The sequence below is a fragment of the Coregonus lavaretus genome (assembly GCF_964263955.1).
Source record: "Coregonus lavaretus genome assembly, chromosome: 18".
NCBI classification, from domain to species: Eukaryota; Metazoa; Chordata; class Actinopteri; order Salmoniformes; family Salmonidae; genus Coregonus; species Coregonus lavaretus.
In genome coordinates this window covers 17,638,415-17,654,580 of record NC_140005.1, presented here as the reverse complement: position 1 = coordinate 17,654,580, position 16,166 = coordinate 17,638,415, and the positions used below count along the sequence as shown (strand labels likewise).

Below are 16,166 nucleotides of genomic sequence, written 5' to 3'. Positions count from 1 at the left end.
AACACAACATGCAACAATTACATTGATTTTACTGAGTTACAGTACATATCAGTCAATTTAAATAAATTCATTAGGTCCTAATCTATGGATTTCACATGACTGGGAATACAGATATGCATCTGTTGGTCACAAATACCTTAAGAAAAAAATGGGCCTCACAATGGGCCTCAGCATCTCGTTACGGTATTTTTGTGCATTCAAATTACCAACGATAAAAGGCAATTGTGTTTGTTGTCCGTAGCTTATGTCTGCCCCACCGCCACCATAGGGCACTCTGTTCACAACATTGACATCAGCAAACCGCTCGCCCACACGACGCCATACACGTAGTCTGCGGTTGTGAGGCCGGTTGGACGTACTGCCAAATTCTCTTAAAATGACGTTGGAGGCGGCTTGAACATTCAGAAATGAACATTCAATTCTTTGCAAAAGCTCTGGTGGACATTCCTGCAGTCAGCATGCCAATTGCACGCTGCCTCAAAACATGAGACATCTGTGGCATTGTGTTGTGGGATAAAACTGCACATTTTAGTGGCCGTTTACTGTCCCCAGCACAAGGTGCACCTGTTTTAATGATCATGCTGTTTAGTCAGCTTCTTGATATGCCACACCGGTCAGGTGGATGGATTATCTTGACAAAGGAGAAATGCTCACTAACAGGGATGTAAACATTTGCACAACATTTGAGAGAAATTAGCTTTTTGTGCATATGGAACATTTCTGGCATCTTTTATTTCAGCTCATGAAACATGGGACCAACACTTTATATGTTTGCTTTTATATTTTTGTTCAGTGTATATATTTTTGCCGAGACGCGCTTTTAAATGGATTGTTGTTGGCTCAATGACTTGAAGTCTATGGGAACAGCTAGCTAACAATAGTAGCAATGTGCAACCCCCCCCCCCCCCCCCCCCCCCCCCCTCCGCTGCCCTTGCCACCACTGCTGGAAAAATTCCTAGTGGAAATACTGCCTGCTTCACGCAGCCTAAATATAACCCCTCAGGAGAATAAGACAGTTACTGTAGCTCAGAGACAAGTATCACCCCCTAGTAACAGCCTGTCATGTGAGCAGCGGTAAGGGTTGCTAGTAGGCTATGTGTTGGTTTTGGCATTGTGTAGGTATCCAGGAATCAAGCAGTATTTGTATGCGGAGCTGATGCTACTGTCACTGTAGAATTACTATGGAATGCTGTTGATACTGTACTATACTGGCAGGTGCTGCCATGTAATGCTGTTGATACTGTACTATACTGGCAGGTGCTGCCATGGAATGCTGTTGATACTGTACTATACTGGCAGGTGCTGCCATGTAATGCTGTTGATACTGTACTATACTGGCAGGTGCTACCATGTAATGCTGTTGATACTGTACTATACTGGCAGGTGCTGCCATGTAATGCTGTTGATACTGTACTATACTGGCAGGTGCTGCCATGTAATGCTGTTGATACTGTATTATACTGGCAGGTGCTGCCATGTAATGCTGTTGATACTGTACTATACTGGCAGGTGCTGCCATGTAATGCTGTTGATACTGTACTATACTGGCAGGTGCTGCCATGGAATGCTGTTGATACTGTACTATACTGGCAGGTGCTGCCATGTAATGCTGTTGATACTGTACTATACTGGCAGGTGCTGCCATGTAATGCTGTTGATACTGTACTATACTGGCAGGTGCTGCCATGTAATGCTGTTGATACTGTACTATACTGGCAGGTGCTGCCATGTAATGCTGTTGATACTGTACTATACTGGCAGGTGCTGCCATGTAATGCTGTTGATACTGTACTATACTGGCAGGTGCTGCCATGTAATGCTGTTGATACTGTACTATACTGGCAGGTGCTGCCATGTAATGCTGTTGATACTGTACTATACTGGCAGGTGCTGCCATGGAATGCTTTGTTGGCATCGAATATATGAAAATGATTTGCCAGCCAATGAAAGGTATGGATATAGGCCTAGTGAATTGGATATCAAGTTATATGTTCTGGAAGATTGTACATGTTTGAGATCTGATGCAATGGGAAAGATATAGAGAACACTGAAACTAGATATTTTGACTGGAATTGAAAGTTGATGGAGAAAGTGTCAATGAAATGTAGCTTATTGTTAGGGCTGGCACAATTATCGCATAATCATGTAATCGACAATTATGGGCAATAACCGTGAACTAAAACTAAAAGTCATTCATGACTTCGGCAGTTTTCATTCACTGTTATCAAATTAATGACACATTGCGTTTGAGCAGGCTGTCTTTCAATACAGGGCTGCGCTCAGCCCGCTCGCTCTCTAGCACGTAAACACACACAAACCCTTGCAGCGAGAAGCATCTTGAGTATACCATTTACTGCTTACCAATTGCAGCTAAATACAGTGTAGAGTGAGGTGATTATTTTTCACTTGGCACTTCTCCACGTGCTTGAGGTATATTTAGTGTCCTATTATAGCTAGTATCTACTTTAATGTCAAACCTTAAACATGAAACCTGTATGAGAGGCCTGCTCCTTCTTAACCCATTCTAAATGTACAGGAACCAACCAGTGAGTACGGTTACATGCACGCAATAATACACTAAGTATACAAAACATTAAGAACACCTGCTCTTTCCATGACATAGACTGACCAGGTGAATGCTATGATCCCTTATTGATGTCACTTGTTAAATCTACTTCAATCAGTGTAGATGAAGGGGAGGAGACAGGTTAAAGGATTTTTAAGCCTTGAGACAATTGAGACATAGATTGTGTATGTGAGCCATTCAGAGGGTGAACGGGCAAGAAAAATATTTAGGTGCCTTTGAACAGGGTATGGTAGTAGGTGCCAGGCGCATCGATTTGTGTCAAGAACTGCAACGCTGCTGGGTTTTTCACACTCAACAGTTTCTTGTGTGTATCACGAACCACCCAAAGGACATCCAGCCAACTTGATATACAACATGGGCCAGCATCCCTGTGGAACGTTTTCGACACCTTGTAGAGTCCATGCCCCGACGAATTGAGGCTTTTCTGAGTGCAAATCCAATACAACACATTACTGAGTACCATGCTCCATATTTTCGAGCATAGTGGTGGCTCCATTTTATGGGAATGCTTGTAATTGTTAAGGACTGGGGAGTTTTTTAGGATAAAAAAAGTAATTTAATGGAGCTAAGCACAGGCAAAATCCTAGAGGAAAACCTGGTTCAGTCTGCTTTCCACTAGACACTGGGAGATGAATTCACCTTTCCAAAGGCCAAATATACACTGGAGTTGCTAACCAAGAAGACAGTGAATGTTCCTGAGTTGGCGAGTTACAGTTTAGATTTTTTAAATATATATATAATTTAGTTGTATTTATTTTTATTTTTTATTTGTAATATTATTTTTTGTCATTTAGCAGACGCTCTTATCCAGAGCGACTTACAGTTAGAGTGCATACATTTTCATACTGGTCCCCCGTGGAATCGAACCCACAACCCTGGCGTTGCAAGCGCCATGCTCTACCAACTGAGCTACACGGGACTACACTTAAATCTACTTGAAAATCTATGGCAAGTTCTGAAAATGGTTGTCTAGCAATGATCAACAACCAATTTGACAGAGCTTGAAGAATTTCAAAAATAATAATGGGCAAATGTTGCACAATCCAGGTGTGGAAAGTTCTTAGAGACTTACCCAGAAAGACTCACAGTTGTAATCGCTGCCAAAGGTGCTTCTACAAAGTATTGACTCAAGGGTGTGAATAGTTATGTAAATGAGATATTTCTGTATTTAATTTTCAATACATTTGCAAACATTTCTAAAAACATGTTTTCACTTTGTCATTATGGGGTATTGTGGATTGTTTTTTAATTTAATCCGTTTTGAATTCAGGCTGTAACACAACAAAGTGTAGAATAAGTCAAGGGGTATGAATATTTTCTGAAGGCTCTGTATGCTACCAGTCTGACTTAATGAATGTAATGGCATACCCTGCACATGAAAATGAATATTTCTAAGGGGTATGCAGTAGGTTTAACGATAACAGCCAAATGATGATGTATCGGACATTTCAAACAACATTCACAGCTAATGAGAAAGTGGTCATGGTATTTAGTTTGAGAGTGAACAAGATTGAACAAGGTAAACTTGGGCTAATGTGAATGGGTTGGCAGATTGATACGTCCGTACCACGTACCACAGTAGACCCCATGTGACCGCCGTGAAACCTCATCCTGTGTGTCCTTATCCCTTTGGCTTGACCAGCTGCATTGTCTGAATGTTAATGTTTACATATAGCATAGGCTCTATTTTGTTTTATTTGAAAAACATTACTTCCAGCACATCGTGCTTAGATATAATTGTATTATATTTCTGCTCTGCATAATATGTCAGTTGTGAAGAACACAGTAATACTCTCCATTAGTGGGTTTCATTTGGTTAATGACATACTCTACCGTTCAGAAGTTTGGGGTCACTTAGAAATGTCCTTGTTTTCGAAAGAAAAGCACTTTCTTTGTCCATTAAAACAACATCAAATTGATCGGAAATACAGTGTAGACATTGTTAATGTTGTAAATGGCTATTGTAGCTGGAAATGGCTGATTTTTTAAAAATGGAATATCTACATAGGTGTACAGAGGCCCATTCTCAGCAACCATCAGTCCTGTGTTCCAATGGCACGTTGTGTTTGCTAATCCAAGTTTATCATTTTAAAAGGCTAATTGATCATTAGAAAAGCCTTTTGCAATTATGTTAGCACAGTTGAAAACTGTTATGCTAATTAAAGAAGCAATAAAACTGGCCTTCTTGATACTAGTTGAGTATCTGGAGCATCAGCAATTGTGGGTTTGATTACAGGCTCAAAATGGCCAGAAACAAAGAACTTTCTTCTGAAACTCGTCAGTCTATTCTTGGTCTGAGAAATGAAGGCTATTTCATGCGAGAAATTACCAAGAAACTGAAGATCTCGTACAACGCTGTGTACTACTCCCTTCACAGAACAGCGCAAACTGGCTCTAACCAGAATAGAAAGAGGAGTGGGAGGCCCCGGTGCACAGCTGAGCAAGAGGACAAATACATTAGTGTCTAGTTTGAGAAACAGGCGCCTCACAGGTCCTCAACTGGCAGCTTCATTAAATAGTACCCGCAAAACACCAGTCTCAACGTCAACAGTGAAGAGGCGTCAAGGACATTTCTAAGTGACCCCAAACTTTTGAACGGTATTGTACATTTATGTTGAAATAAGTCAACCCTGTCTTGCTCATGTCTTCAAAAATGAAAGTCTACCAAGATTGAAGTCTGATGAACTTGAATAAATGTCATCATGACATTTGACACAAGATCTCTCCCCCTAGCCTGGGTCTTAACTTGGGGGTGTCACTTAGGCCTCCTGTAGCTCAGTTGGTAGAGCATGGCGCTTGCAACGCCAGGGTTGTGGGTTCGATTCCCACGGGGGCCAGTATGAAAAATGTATGCACTCACTAACTGTAAGTCGCTCTGGATAAGAGCGTCTGCTAAATTACTAAAATGTAAATGTGTCACTCCAGCCAGAATCATACACAGGCCTACAGAGAGTGGAAAAAGAGTGTCATGTTGCACCAAATTCCATGACCATAACATTCTTATCAATATTTTTACTCGATTGTAGGCCTTGTTGCTACAGAGCTTTTTGGCACCCAACATGGCGCACTCAACAAATACATGAGCATCAATAACACCTTCAGAGTTGACTGATATCAACATAGCCTACCATTGCATCAATGAAGTGAGCCCCTGTTCGATTGTATTGGTATTGTTTTATTCACAACTTTGCTTACATTGAATTGCATGCTAGACAATGTAGGCATGTCTGCACATTAGCAGTCAGTAATTTGCACAGTAGTAGACCTAATATCCTATCATCTTAAAAATGCATTGAAAGCAAGATTGTGTTCCACCCTGTGTTCTCCTTCACTCCCAGTTTGTGACTGTAGCCTAATTGGGCCGAATCAAATCCAAGTTTATTTGTTGCGTACACAGATTAGCAGATGTTAAAGCAGGTGCTGTGAAATGCTTATGTTTCTAGCTCTGTGCAGTGTGTCTAACAGTACAAACTAATACACAAATCATCAAAAAAAATAAGAAATTAAGAAATGTCAGTCCGAAATATAAATACGTTCACCACAGATATTGTGGGGAAATTCTAAAGGGGTTACAATTACTAAATGTAACACAGTTTGCCCTGTTTTTTGGTCCAGATTTCCAACGTAATGGAAAGATAAGGCCTAGCTTTTCCAAACTTAAGGCACACAGAAGTCGAACCTTTGCATAAACCATGCATTGATTTTAGTGGAAGATGTTTTGAAAAGATTTGAATTGTGTGAATTTTAAGTTGGTGTTCAGCCATTTGAGAATGTGATTTATTCCTAGATCATGATAATGATAGCCTAGGCTAAGTATATGGGGTCTTTTGACCAATGACATCAGATTTTTTCACATCAGATCTTTTTCAGAGCTGATCCGATTGCTCAAAAGACCAATTAGTGAAAAAAATATCAGAATTGGGCTGGCCATGTAAACGCAGCTTTACTGTGATGGGGGAATAAATCGATACGGTTACATATTGGGATATTATTTTTAACGAGATGTATCGTTTTGACATTATCTCAATATTACTTTTACGCTAGTTGGCTGTACCTGCGCCAAAACTCTGCATAGCTTGTTCTCCATCTTTTTAAATAGGGATCAAAACTTGTTTTCTCATGGCTCTCTCTTGTCCCTCTGCTGACATGGTGAGCAATATGTTGGGAACATCGAATCGCAATAAAATCACAGTATCAAATCGCAATACATATACAATTGTGAGAATCGCAATGCATATGGTATCGGCACCTAATTATCGTGATAATATTGTATCGTGAGGTCCCTGGCAAATCCCAGCTCTACTGTGTTGCATTGCATTAAATGTGTCAAAGTTTTGAAACATTTAAGTTTAGAAACCCAAGTACAAGAAACATTGGCAGGATTGACCAAAACAAATGTAATTTTTTACATTCCTTAGAAATCATTACGGCTTAAACTGGAAAAACACATTCTGTGCGAATTTGGGCTATGTTTTGAAGAATGTACTAACTCCTCTTCATAGCTTTCTCACTGTATGTTGTGTTGCTGGGGTGATTGTAGCTATTTGCCCTTCAGGCTCACTGACACTGAACCAGTTTCAGATGGAGCTATGAGCTCATCCAGCCTACATGTTATCTGCTTCATTGGTTTCCAGTTATTTAAAAGTTTGAATGGCCTATGGAGATGGTGGTTTAACAGCATTCCTCAATCATATAGCTGAATTGTTATTTAGCAGCTGTGAGCAGTGTTCGTCTCAAGTTTGCAATGCTTGCATTTTGTCCCATTCAAAACCCTCCCTCAATGTAGCCTAGCTATTCTACATGGCTACCCTGTTGGGAATTCCACTCTCTATTCTTATGCATTTAATGTATTGGCTTCGGTGAGACACTTTTTTTTCTTTTCTTTGATGTTCCATGTCTTTTTAAAATATGTGTGCCTCCATGTCTGTTTGCAAGTGAAACCAACCAACCAAATATTAGGCCAAACTATTGTAAAGACTCCAGCCACCCTAGTCATAGACTGTTCTCTCTGCTACCGCACGGCAAGCGGTACCAGAGTGCCCCAAGCCATAAGACTCCTGAACAGCTAATCATGGCTACCCGGACTATTTGCACTGCCCCCCCACCCCATCTTTTTACGCTGCTGCTACTCTGTTAATTATTTATGCATAGTCACTTTAACTCTACCCACATGTACATATTACTTAAACTACCTCAACTAGCCGGTGCCCCCGCACATTGACTCTGCACCGGTACCCCCCTGTATATATAGCCTCCCTACTGTTATTTTATTTTACTTCTGCTCTTTTTTTCTCAACACTTTTTTTGTTGTTGTTTTATTTTTACTTTTTTGTTAAAAATAAATGCACTGTTGGTTAAGGGCTGTAAGTAAGCATTTCACTGTAATGTCTGCACCTGTTGTATTCGGCGCATGTGGCCAATAAGATTTGATTTGATTTGATTTGTAATATGATGTGTCTAGCAGCTCTGCCTTGACCCTGGGAATGGATGTAAACTTGGTTGTGGAATGTGCGCAGATTACTGAGATGCGTATTTGCTGTCACAGTCTTGGAGATGATCTCACAGTGCAGTATAAACCTACTAGTTCTAACTAAGAACAACAAGCAGGACAAGGTATCCAAGTAATAGTTCCTTGGCACTTTGTATAGCTCCTTTGTGCATCCAAAGTGCCCACACTGTTATACATGTTTCTCAAAGTATAGGCAACCTGTTGAAGTCATTTTGTCTTACAGTAATAAACTGTAGTCTGAACTATACTGAACAAAAATATAAGCGCAACAATTTCAAACATTTTACTGAGTTACAGTTCATATAAGGAAATCAGTCAATTGAAATAAATAAATTTGGCACGAATCTATGGATTTCATATGACTGGGCAGGGACGCAGCCATGCCCACCCACTTGGGAGCCTGGCCCAGCCAATCAGAATGAGTTTATCCCCAGAAAAGGGCTCTATTACAGACAGAAATACTCCGGGTGGCTGGTCTGAGACGATCCCGCAGGTGAAGAAGCTGGATGTGGAGGTCCTGGGCTGGCGTGGTTACACGTGGTCTGTGGTTGTGAGGCCGTAATCTGGCGGAAGGCAGCTGAGAACATGGCTTGAATGCAAATGAATGAACTTTGGAACAGTGCATATTGCATTGAGTCAATGCCAATGAATGTATACCCTCTATTTTTCGAGCTGTGGTCATTGGACAACTTGATTTGCATATTGTGACTCAGTTATTGGGTTCTCCGGTGTTTTGACTTTTAAAGAGCGAGAAATAGCTAGGCTGAGACATCCAAACATAAGCCTATTTATATCATCGTTAGAAAGGGAAAACATTAAATGAATTTAATTCCCCATCAATTGTTTTGTTTTTGTGATGGAGTTAGTTTTATCCTGAAGTATTTTACTAATTGCTTGATTACTCAAATTATGGAGTAAAGCAGCTCTAATGTGGATACTTCTGTGTTATGTGCATTTGTTTGTGTCACTTGACATGATGTAATTGCTCTTGGTTTCACAGATTCTGCTGTTGATAATGCTATAACCGCAGTCTTTGACCAGTTTCAGGTCTTTGTCTCCAGGGATGCAGTGGTTGTAGTTTTGGTAGGGTATCACAACGTCTGTTCTTGTGTTTCTTCTCTTTCAGTACTACAAACATGTTGTCCAGAGTGTGGAGAAGTTCGTTCAGAAAGTGAGTTTCTTTCGGTTTCACCAGTCCAAAACTGAGTCAAGTAGAATACAAATATGTACTACGCAAATCATGTATTGATATTGTTTGCCAATCATTTGCACATCACCACAGAGATGCTAAACGCTCCCCTTGTTTTGTGCAATCCAGTGCAAGCCAGAGTACAAGGTCCCAGGCCTGTATGTCATGGACTCCATCGTGCGGCAGTCACGGCACCAGTTTGGCCAGGACAAGGATGTGTTCGCCCCACGCTTCAGCAAAAACATCATTGGAACCTTCCAGTACCTCTACCGCTGCCCCTCAGATGACAAGGTGGGTCACAGTGGGAACAGAGACAGCTCTCTGGTTTCTCTATTCAGAAACACTGTTCTAGCTTTCACCTTCTCTTCTACCTCTGACTACACATATCTGCTGTATTGTTAGTGATAGATCTGATCTGTAGCATTGTTTGAAAAACAAAAAACGAATTATTCAGTGTCAGTGGGGAAAGAAATCAATGAATATGCTATTTTAAAACGTCACATTTGTAGTGTATACAGCATCAACTTTAGGCTGTGACTCATTCGCTGCAGTGGTCTTGTTTTGATTGGTTGGTTGTGTGTCAGTCTATGATCTCATCTAGAGCTTATTTTTCTTTCCTTTGTGTTCCAGAGTAAGATTGTCAGAGTCCTCAACCTGTGGCAGAAGAACGCCGTCTTCAAGAGTGACATCATCCAGCCGCTGCTGGACATGGCTGCAGGACTGCCCCCTCCCAGTGTCACCCCCGTCATGACCAGCAGGGATGCTCCCGTCAACAATGCTACGCCTGGTCAGTCACTCAACATATAGCATGCACACACACACAGCTCTATACTGACACCTGGTGGCAAAATACAGTCCTCTCTCCTGAACTAATACAATGTTCTGAGGCCTTTTTTGTGACCAGGCATTGCTCTCTAATCAACTTCAATTGTAGATGTTTGTTGTATTATTCATATTGATTTCTCATGATGGACTTTCTGTGTGTGTTTGTGTCCAGGTACCCCAGCGACCCCGGCCACTCCAGCAAACATCGTGTCCAGTCTGCCTGACTGGGCGTCTCAGTTTTCCAACACTGACACTGTAGCTGCTGTGGCCCAGATCCTGCAGAGTCCACAGGGACAACAGGTCAGTACATAGAAGATCCCTGGTCCTCAGACAGTCAATTTAATTCAACATCAAATTTTAAGCTCAGAGAATGACACTGAATGTCTCTTTGCCTCAAGATTGTTGTCATGTTTTAATGTTTTTTCTTTGACTTGTACACTTGTTGAGTCTGTGTTCGGACCTTTCTGATGCTCCTTTGTTTACAAAACTTTCCTTTCCAAATGACCAGCTGTAGACTTTTTGTGTGTCATTCTCTGTGTCTGTCTTTATTTGTTAACAGCTCCAGCAACTGGTGCAGAGTCTGCAGATGCAGCAGCAGAAGCCCCAGCCGTCTCTGCTGCAGGCGCTGGATGCAGGCCTGGTGGTCCAGCTGCAGGCACTGACGGCCCAGCTCACTGCAGCCGCCTCAGCCAACCCCATGCATCTCAACCCGCTGGACCAGAGGGTCTCCTCCTTCAACAAGGTGAGGGATCAAGTCCACAGACGCAGAAATGGAGTGGAATTTTTAAATAATGCTAATTTTTATTGTTTTGTGTGATGTTAACTATTCTCTACTACGTGTGACTCTTAGATCTATATTTTAAAGATGATTGTCTTTCTCCATTTGTCGCAGAAAATGTTGGGTCATTTTGACTTTGGAAACGATTCAGAACGCTCTGAAGACTCCAAAAAGGACTCGCAATCATCCCAGATGTAAGCATGTTTTTTTTGTATCTACAAATCTGAGACCCTGCGGAATATGTCACAGGTTCTGTGTATGCACTTTCACTCCCCACTACCTGTGTGACGGACACAAGTTAACTGAACTCTTGACCCCTGTCTGTCTCCCACGTCTCCCTCCAGGCCCATGGTGTCTGACTCCATCTTCCACCAGCTGGCTGAGCAACTGCAGCAGCAGAACCTAGAGCAGTTCCAGAAGCAGCTCATGGAGCACCAGCAGCACCAGCAGAAGGTATCTACACAACACACACCTTCACAGACACCCCTAGTCCCTTCCTTTACGGCCCGCCCTATCCATACCGGAGCACTAGCAGCACCAGCAGAAGGTATCTACACAACACACACCTTCACAGACACCCCTAGTCCCTTCCTTTACGGCCCGCCCTATCCATACCGGAGCACTAGCAGCACCAGCAGAAGGTATCTACACAACACACACCTTCACAGACACCCCTAGTCCCTTCCTTTACGGCCCGCCCTATCCATACCGGAGCACTAGCAGCACCAGCAGAAGGTATCTACACAACACACACCTTCACAGACACCCCTAGTCCCTTCCTTTACGGCCCGCCCTATCCATACCGGAGCACTAGCAGCACCAGCAGAAGGTATCTACACAACACACACCTTCACAGACACCCCTAGTCCCTTCCTTTACGGCCCGCCCTATCCATACCGGAGCACCAGCAGCACCAGCAGAAGGTATCTACACAACACACACCTTCACAGACACCCCTAGTCCCTTCCTTTACGGCCCGCCCTATCCATACCGGAGCACTAGCAGCACCAGCAGAAGGTATCTACACAACACACACCTTCACAGACACCCCTAGTCCCTTCCTTTACGGCCCGCCCTATCCATACCGGAGCACTAGCAGCACCAGCAGAAGGTATCTACACAACACACACCTTCACAGACACCCCTAGTCCCTTCCTTTACGGCCCGCCCTATCCATACCGGAGCACTAGCAGCACCAGCAGAAGGTATCTACACAACACACACCTTCACAGACACCCCTAGTCCCTTCCTTTACGGCCCGCCCTATCCATACCGGAGCACTAGCAGCACCAGCAGAAGGTATCTACACAACACACACCTTCACAGACACCCCTAGTCCCTTCCTTTACGGCCCGCCCTATCCATACCGGAGCACTAGCAGCACCAGCAGAAGGTATCTACACAACACACACCTTCACAGACACCCCTAGTCCCTTCCTTTACGGCCCGCCCTAACCATACCGGAGCACTAGCAGCACCAGCAGAAGGTATCTACACAACACACACCTTCACAGACACCCCTAGTCCCTTCCTTTACGGCCCGCCCTATCCATACCGGAGCACTAGCAGCACCAGCAGAAGGTATCTACACAACACACACCTTCACAGACACCCCTAGTCCCTTCCTTTACGGCCCGCCCTATCCATACCGGAGCACCAGCAGCACCAGCAGAAGGTATCTACACAACACACACCTTCACAGACACCCCTAGTCCCTTCCTTTACGGCCCGCCCTATCCATACCGGAGCACTAGCAGCACCAGCAGAAGGTATCTACACAACACACACCTTCACAGACACCCCTAGTCCCTTCCTTTACGGCCCGCCCTATCCATACCGGAGCACCAGCAGCACCAGCAGAAGGTATCTACACAACACACACCTTCACAGACACCCCTAGTCCCTTCCTTTACGGCCCGCCCTATCCATACCGGAGCACTAGCAGCACCAGCAGAAGGTATCTACACAACACACACCTTCACAGACACCCCTAGTCCCTTCCTTTACGGCCCGCCCTATCCATACCGGAGCACTAGCAGCACCAGCAGAAGGTATCTACACAACACACACCTTCACAGACACCCCTAGTCCCTTCCTTTACGGCCCGCCCTATCCATACCGGAGCACTAGCAGCACCAGCAGAAGGTATCTACACAACACACACCTTCACAGACACCCCTAGTCCCTTCCTTTACGGCCCGCCCTATCCATACCGGAGCACTAGCAGCACCAGCAGAAGGTATCTACACAACACACACCTTCACAGACACCCCTAGTCCCTTCCTTTACGGCCCGCCCTATCCATACCGGAGCACTAGCAGCACCAGCAGAAGGTATCTACACAACACACACCTTCACAGACACCCCTAGTCCCTTCCTTTACGGCCCGCCCTATCCATACCGGAGCACTAGCAGCACCAGCAGAAGGTATCTACACAACACACACCTTCACAGACACCCCTAGTCCCTTCCTTTACGGCCCGCCCTATCCATACCGGAGCACTAGCAGCACCAGCAGAAGGTATCTACACAACACACACCTTCACAGACACCCCTAGTCCCTTCCTTTACGGCCCGCCCTATCCATACCGGAGCACTAGCAGCACCAGCAGAAGGTATCTACACAACACACACCTTCACAGACACCCCTAGTCCCTTCCTTTACGGCCCGCCCTATCCATACCGGAGCACTAGCAGCACCAGCAGAAGGTATCTACACAACACACACCTTCACAGACACCCCTAGTCCCTTCCTTTACGGCCCGCCCTATCCATACCGGAGCACTAGCAGCACCAGCAGAAGGTATCTACACAACACACACCTTCACAGACACCCCTAGTCCCTTCCTTTACGGCCCGCCCTATCCATACCGGAGCACTAGCAGCACCAGCAGAAGGTATCTACACAACACACACCTTCACAGACACCCCTAGTCCCTTCCTTTACGGCCCGCCCTATCCATACTGGAGCACTAGCAGCACCAGCAGAAGGTATCTACACAACACACACCTTCACAGACACCCCTAGTCCCTTCCTTTACGGCCCGCCCTATCCATACCGGAGCACTAGCAGCACCAGCAGAAGGTATCTACACAACACACACCTTCACAGACACCCCTAGTCCCTTCCTTTACGGCCCGCCCTATCCATACCGGAGCACTAGCAGCACCAGCAGAAGGTATCTACACAACACACACCTTCACAGACACCCCTAGTCCCTTCCTTTACGGCCCGCCCTATCCATACCGGAGCACTAGCAGCACCAGCAGAAGGTTGCTATACATCACCTCTAGAGGCACAGGAATTGACTTCCCCCCAAAAAAGCTGCCCTGGTTCCTTCCCCGAACCCCTACCTGTTTAATTTCATACTAATTTCCCATAGATTCGTCTCTTGAGACCATTGTGAGGAAAGTAGGTAGGACACTAACCAATCTGGTGTTTTTCAGGATGGAATCTTTGGGTCTGAGAACACACTCCAGCAGAGCAGCAGCCAATCACAGCACCCGGAGCCAGACAACAAGATGGACGACTCCATTGACAACCAGCAGCAGGTAAGCCTTTCTTCCCTCACTGACTCATGAACTTCTCTGTGACTAAAACTGATTTTACCTGCAATTGTAAGACCTCTGTTGTAGTTGTATTTGTAAGTAGAGCGCTGTTGTAATGATGCCTGTGTTATAGGACATGGACATGGACCTGGATGACGGGCCAGAGATGGACGAAGAGATCTTCGAGCCAGAGGACAAGAAGTCAAAGACGGTTGACACGCAGTCAAGAACACGGTCCAGGTCACGATCGAGGTGAGTCTAAGGACCCATTCTGAGAGAAACCGTCCACAAGGCAACCTGAGACACCTTGCAGAGGCGCAGAATATAGCACCACCATCCATGTTGATCTTACCACGACTCTACTCTAGATCTCCCAGGAAGAGACGGTCCAGATCACGGTCAGGCTCTCGGAAACGTAAACATCGCAAGCGATCGCGGTCACGCTCCAGAGAGCGGAAGAGGAAGTTGTCGCGGTCCTACTCCAGCGAGAGACATGCCCGCGAGCTAGAGAAAGAGCGTCAGAAGAAAGGACTGCCTCCAATCCGATCCAAATTTCTCAGTGGTAATACCAGCCTTCAATTAGCGCTTCACTGACCTTTTTAATGTTTTAGTGTATCACTAGTCATGAAAATCTCAAAAATTGGTCACTATTTCCTTTGAATGTTTATCATCCTTGGCACCTTTAATGTGTTCTAAGCCTCCATCTCTACTATGTGTCCCCAGTGTGCAGCACCACTCTGTGGGTGGGACAGGTGGACAAGAAGGCCACTCAGCAGGACCTCACCAACCTGTTTGAAGAGTTTGGTCAGATTGAGTCTATCAATGTGAGTAGAGCACCCTCTCTCTCAATCTCAGTCTGAGCCTGAGTTGACTTCATTAACCGCTGCTCATTATGTGGGTTAGCAAGCTCTGTCACCTCTGACCTGGGGGAAATATTAATTATCTTGACTGTGATTACTTTAAAGCACTCACCCTTTGCTCTTTAAGCCAGGCCAGGCATTTCTCATTAGCAAGTTCTGACCATACTGTGGGTTAACTGCTTAACCCCTGTCACTTTCACCCTCCTTCATCCCTCTCTCACTCTCTCCTTCTATAGATGATCCCTCCTCGTGGCTGTGCCTACATCTGTATGGTCCACAGACAGGATGCCTACCGCGCCAGACAGAAACTCAGCACTGGTTCATACAAGATCGGCTCCAAGGTCATTAAGGTAAAGTCTGGCGTGATGTGATTGCCACTTCACTGCGGTTAGGGTATGTCCTCTGTGTGTGTAAGATTTTTAAATCTCTTGGGCGGCTCGCTTACCATACCGCTGACGTCATAGCAACCCAGCCATTAGATATTTCATACTCTCCTGTTTCCACCCAAATGCCCTTGATATTTTTGCTCTTTCATGTATCCCCTGACATTTGTGTGTGTGTGTTCAGATCGCGTGGGCGCTGAATAAGGGAGTGAAGCAGGAGTATAAGCAGTTGTGGGACATGGACCTGGGGGTCACCTACATCCCCTGGGAGAAGGTCAAGCTGGACGACCTGGACGGCTTCGCTGAGGGAGGCATGATCGACCAGGAGACTGTCAACGCCGGTGAGCAGATGCAGCAAAGGACACACACACACACACACACACACACACACACACACATAAATGAACACTAAGGGTGTGTCTCAATATGCATACTACCGTGCACCACACTCTCATGCTCAGAGTGTGTTCTCAGAGGACATTCTCT

General features: G+C 44.8%; 1 protein-coding gene across 1 annotated transcript in view; it reads left to right on the top strand.

Annotated features, from left to right (window-relative positions):
- The window catches only part of LOC311145581 (SR-related and CTD-associated factor 8-like), a 50,144-nt gene that overhangs the window by 20,173 nt on the left and 13,805 nt on the right, over nucleotides 1-16,166 (top strand). The window contains exons 3-15 of the mRNA XM_084181855.1: nucleotides 9,223-9,267; nucleotides 9,415-9,576; nucleotides 9,916-10,072; nucleotides 10,283-10,410; nucleotides 10,670-10,852; nucleotides 11,003-11,082; nucleotides 11,233-11,341; nucleotides 14,336-14,440; nucleotides 14,571-14,689; nucleotides 14,806-14,999; nucleotides 15,161-15,261; nucleotides 15,534-15,647; nucleotides 15,865-16,021. Coding sequence (XP_084037981.1) covers nucleotides 9,223-9,267; nucleotides 9,415-9,576; nucleotides 9,916-10,072; nucleotides 10,283-10,410; nucleotides 10,670-10,852; nucleotides 11,003-11,082; nucleotides 11,233-11,341; nucleotides 14,336-14,440; nucleotides 14,571-14,689; nucleotides 14,806-14,999; nucleotides 15,161-15,261; nucleotides 15,534-15,647; nucleotides 15,865-16,021 — 1,654 coding nt within the window. The remainder of the gene's footprint in view (nucleotides 1-9,222; nucleotides 9,268-9,414; nucleotides 9,577-9,915; nucleotides 10,073-10,282; nucleotides 10,411-10,669; nucleotides 10,853-11,002; nucleotides 11,083-11,232; nucleotides 11,342-14,335; nucleotides 14,441-14,570; nucleotides 14,690-14,805; nucleotides 15,000-15,160; nucleotides 15,262-15,533; nucleotides 15,648-15,864; nucleotides 16,022-16,166) is intronic.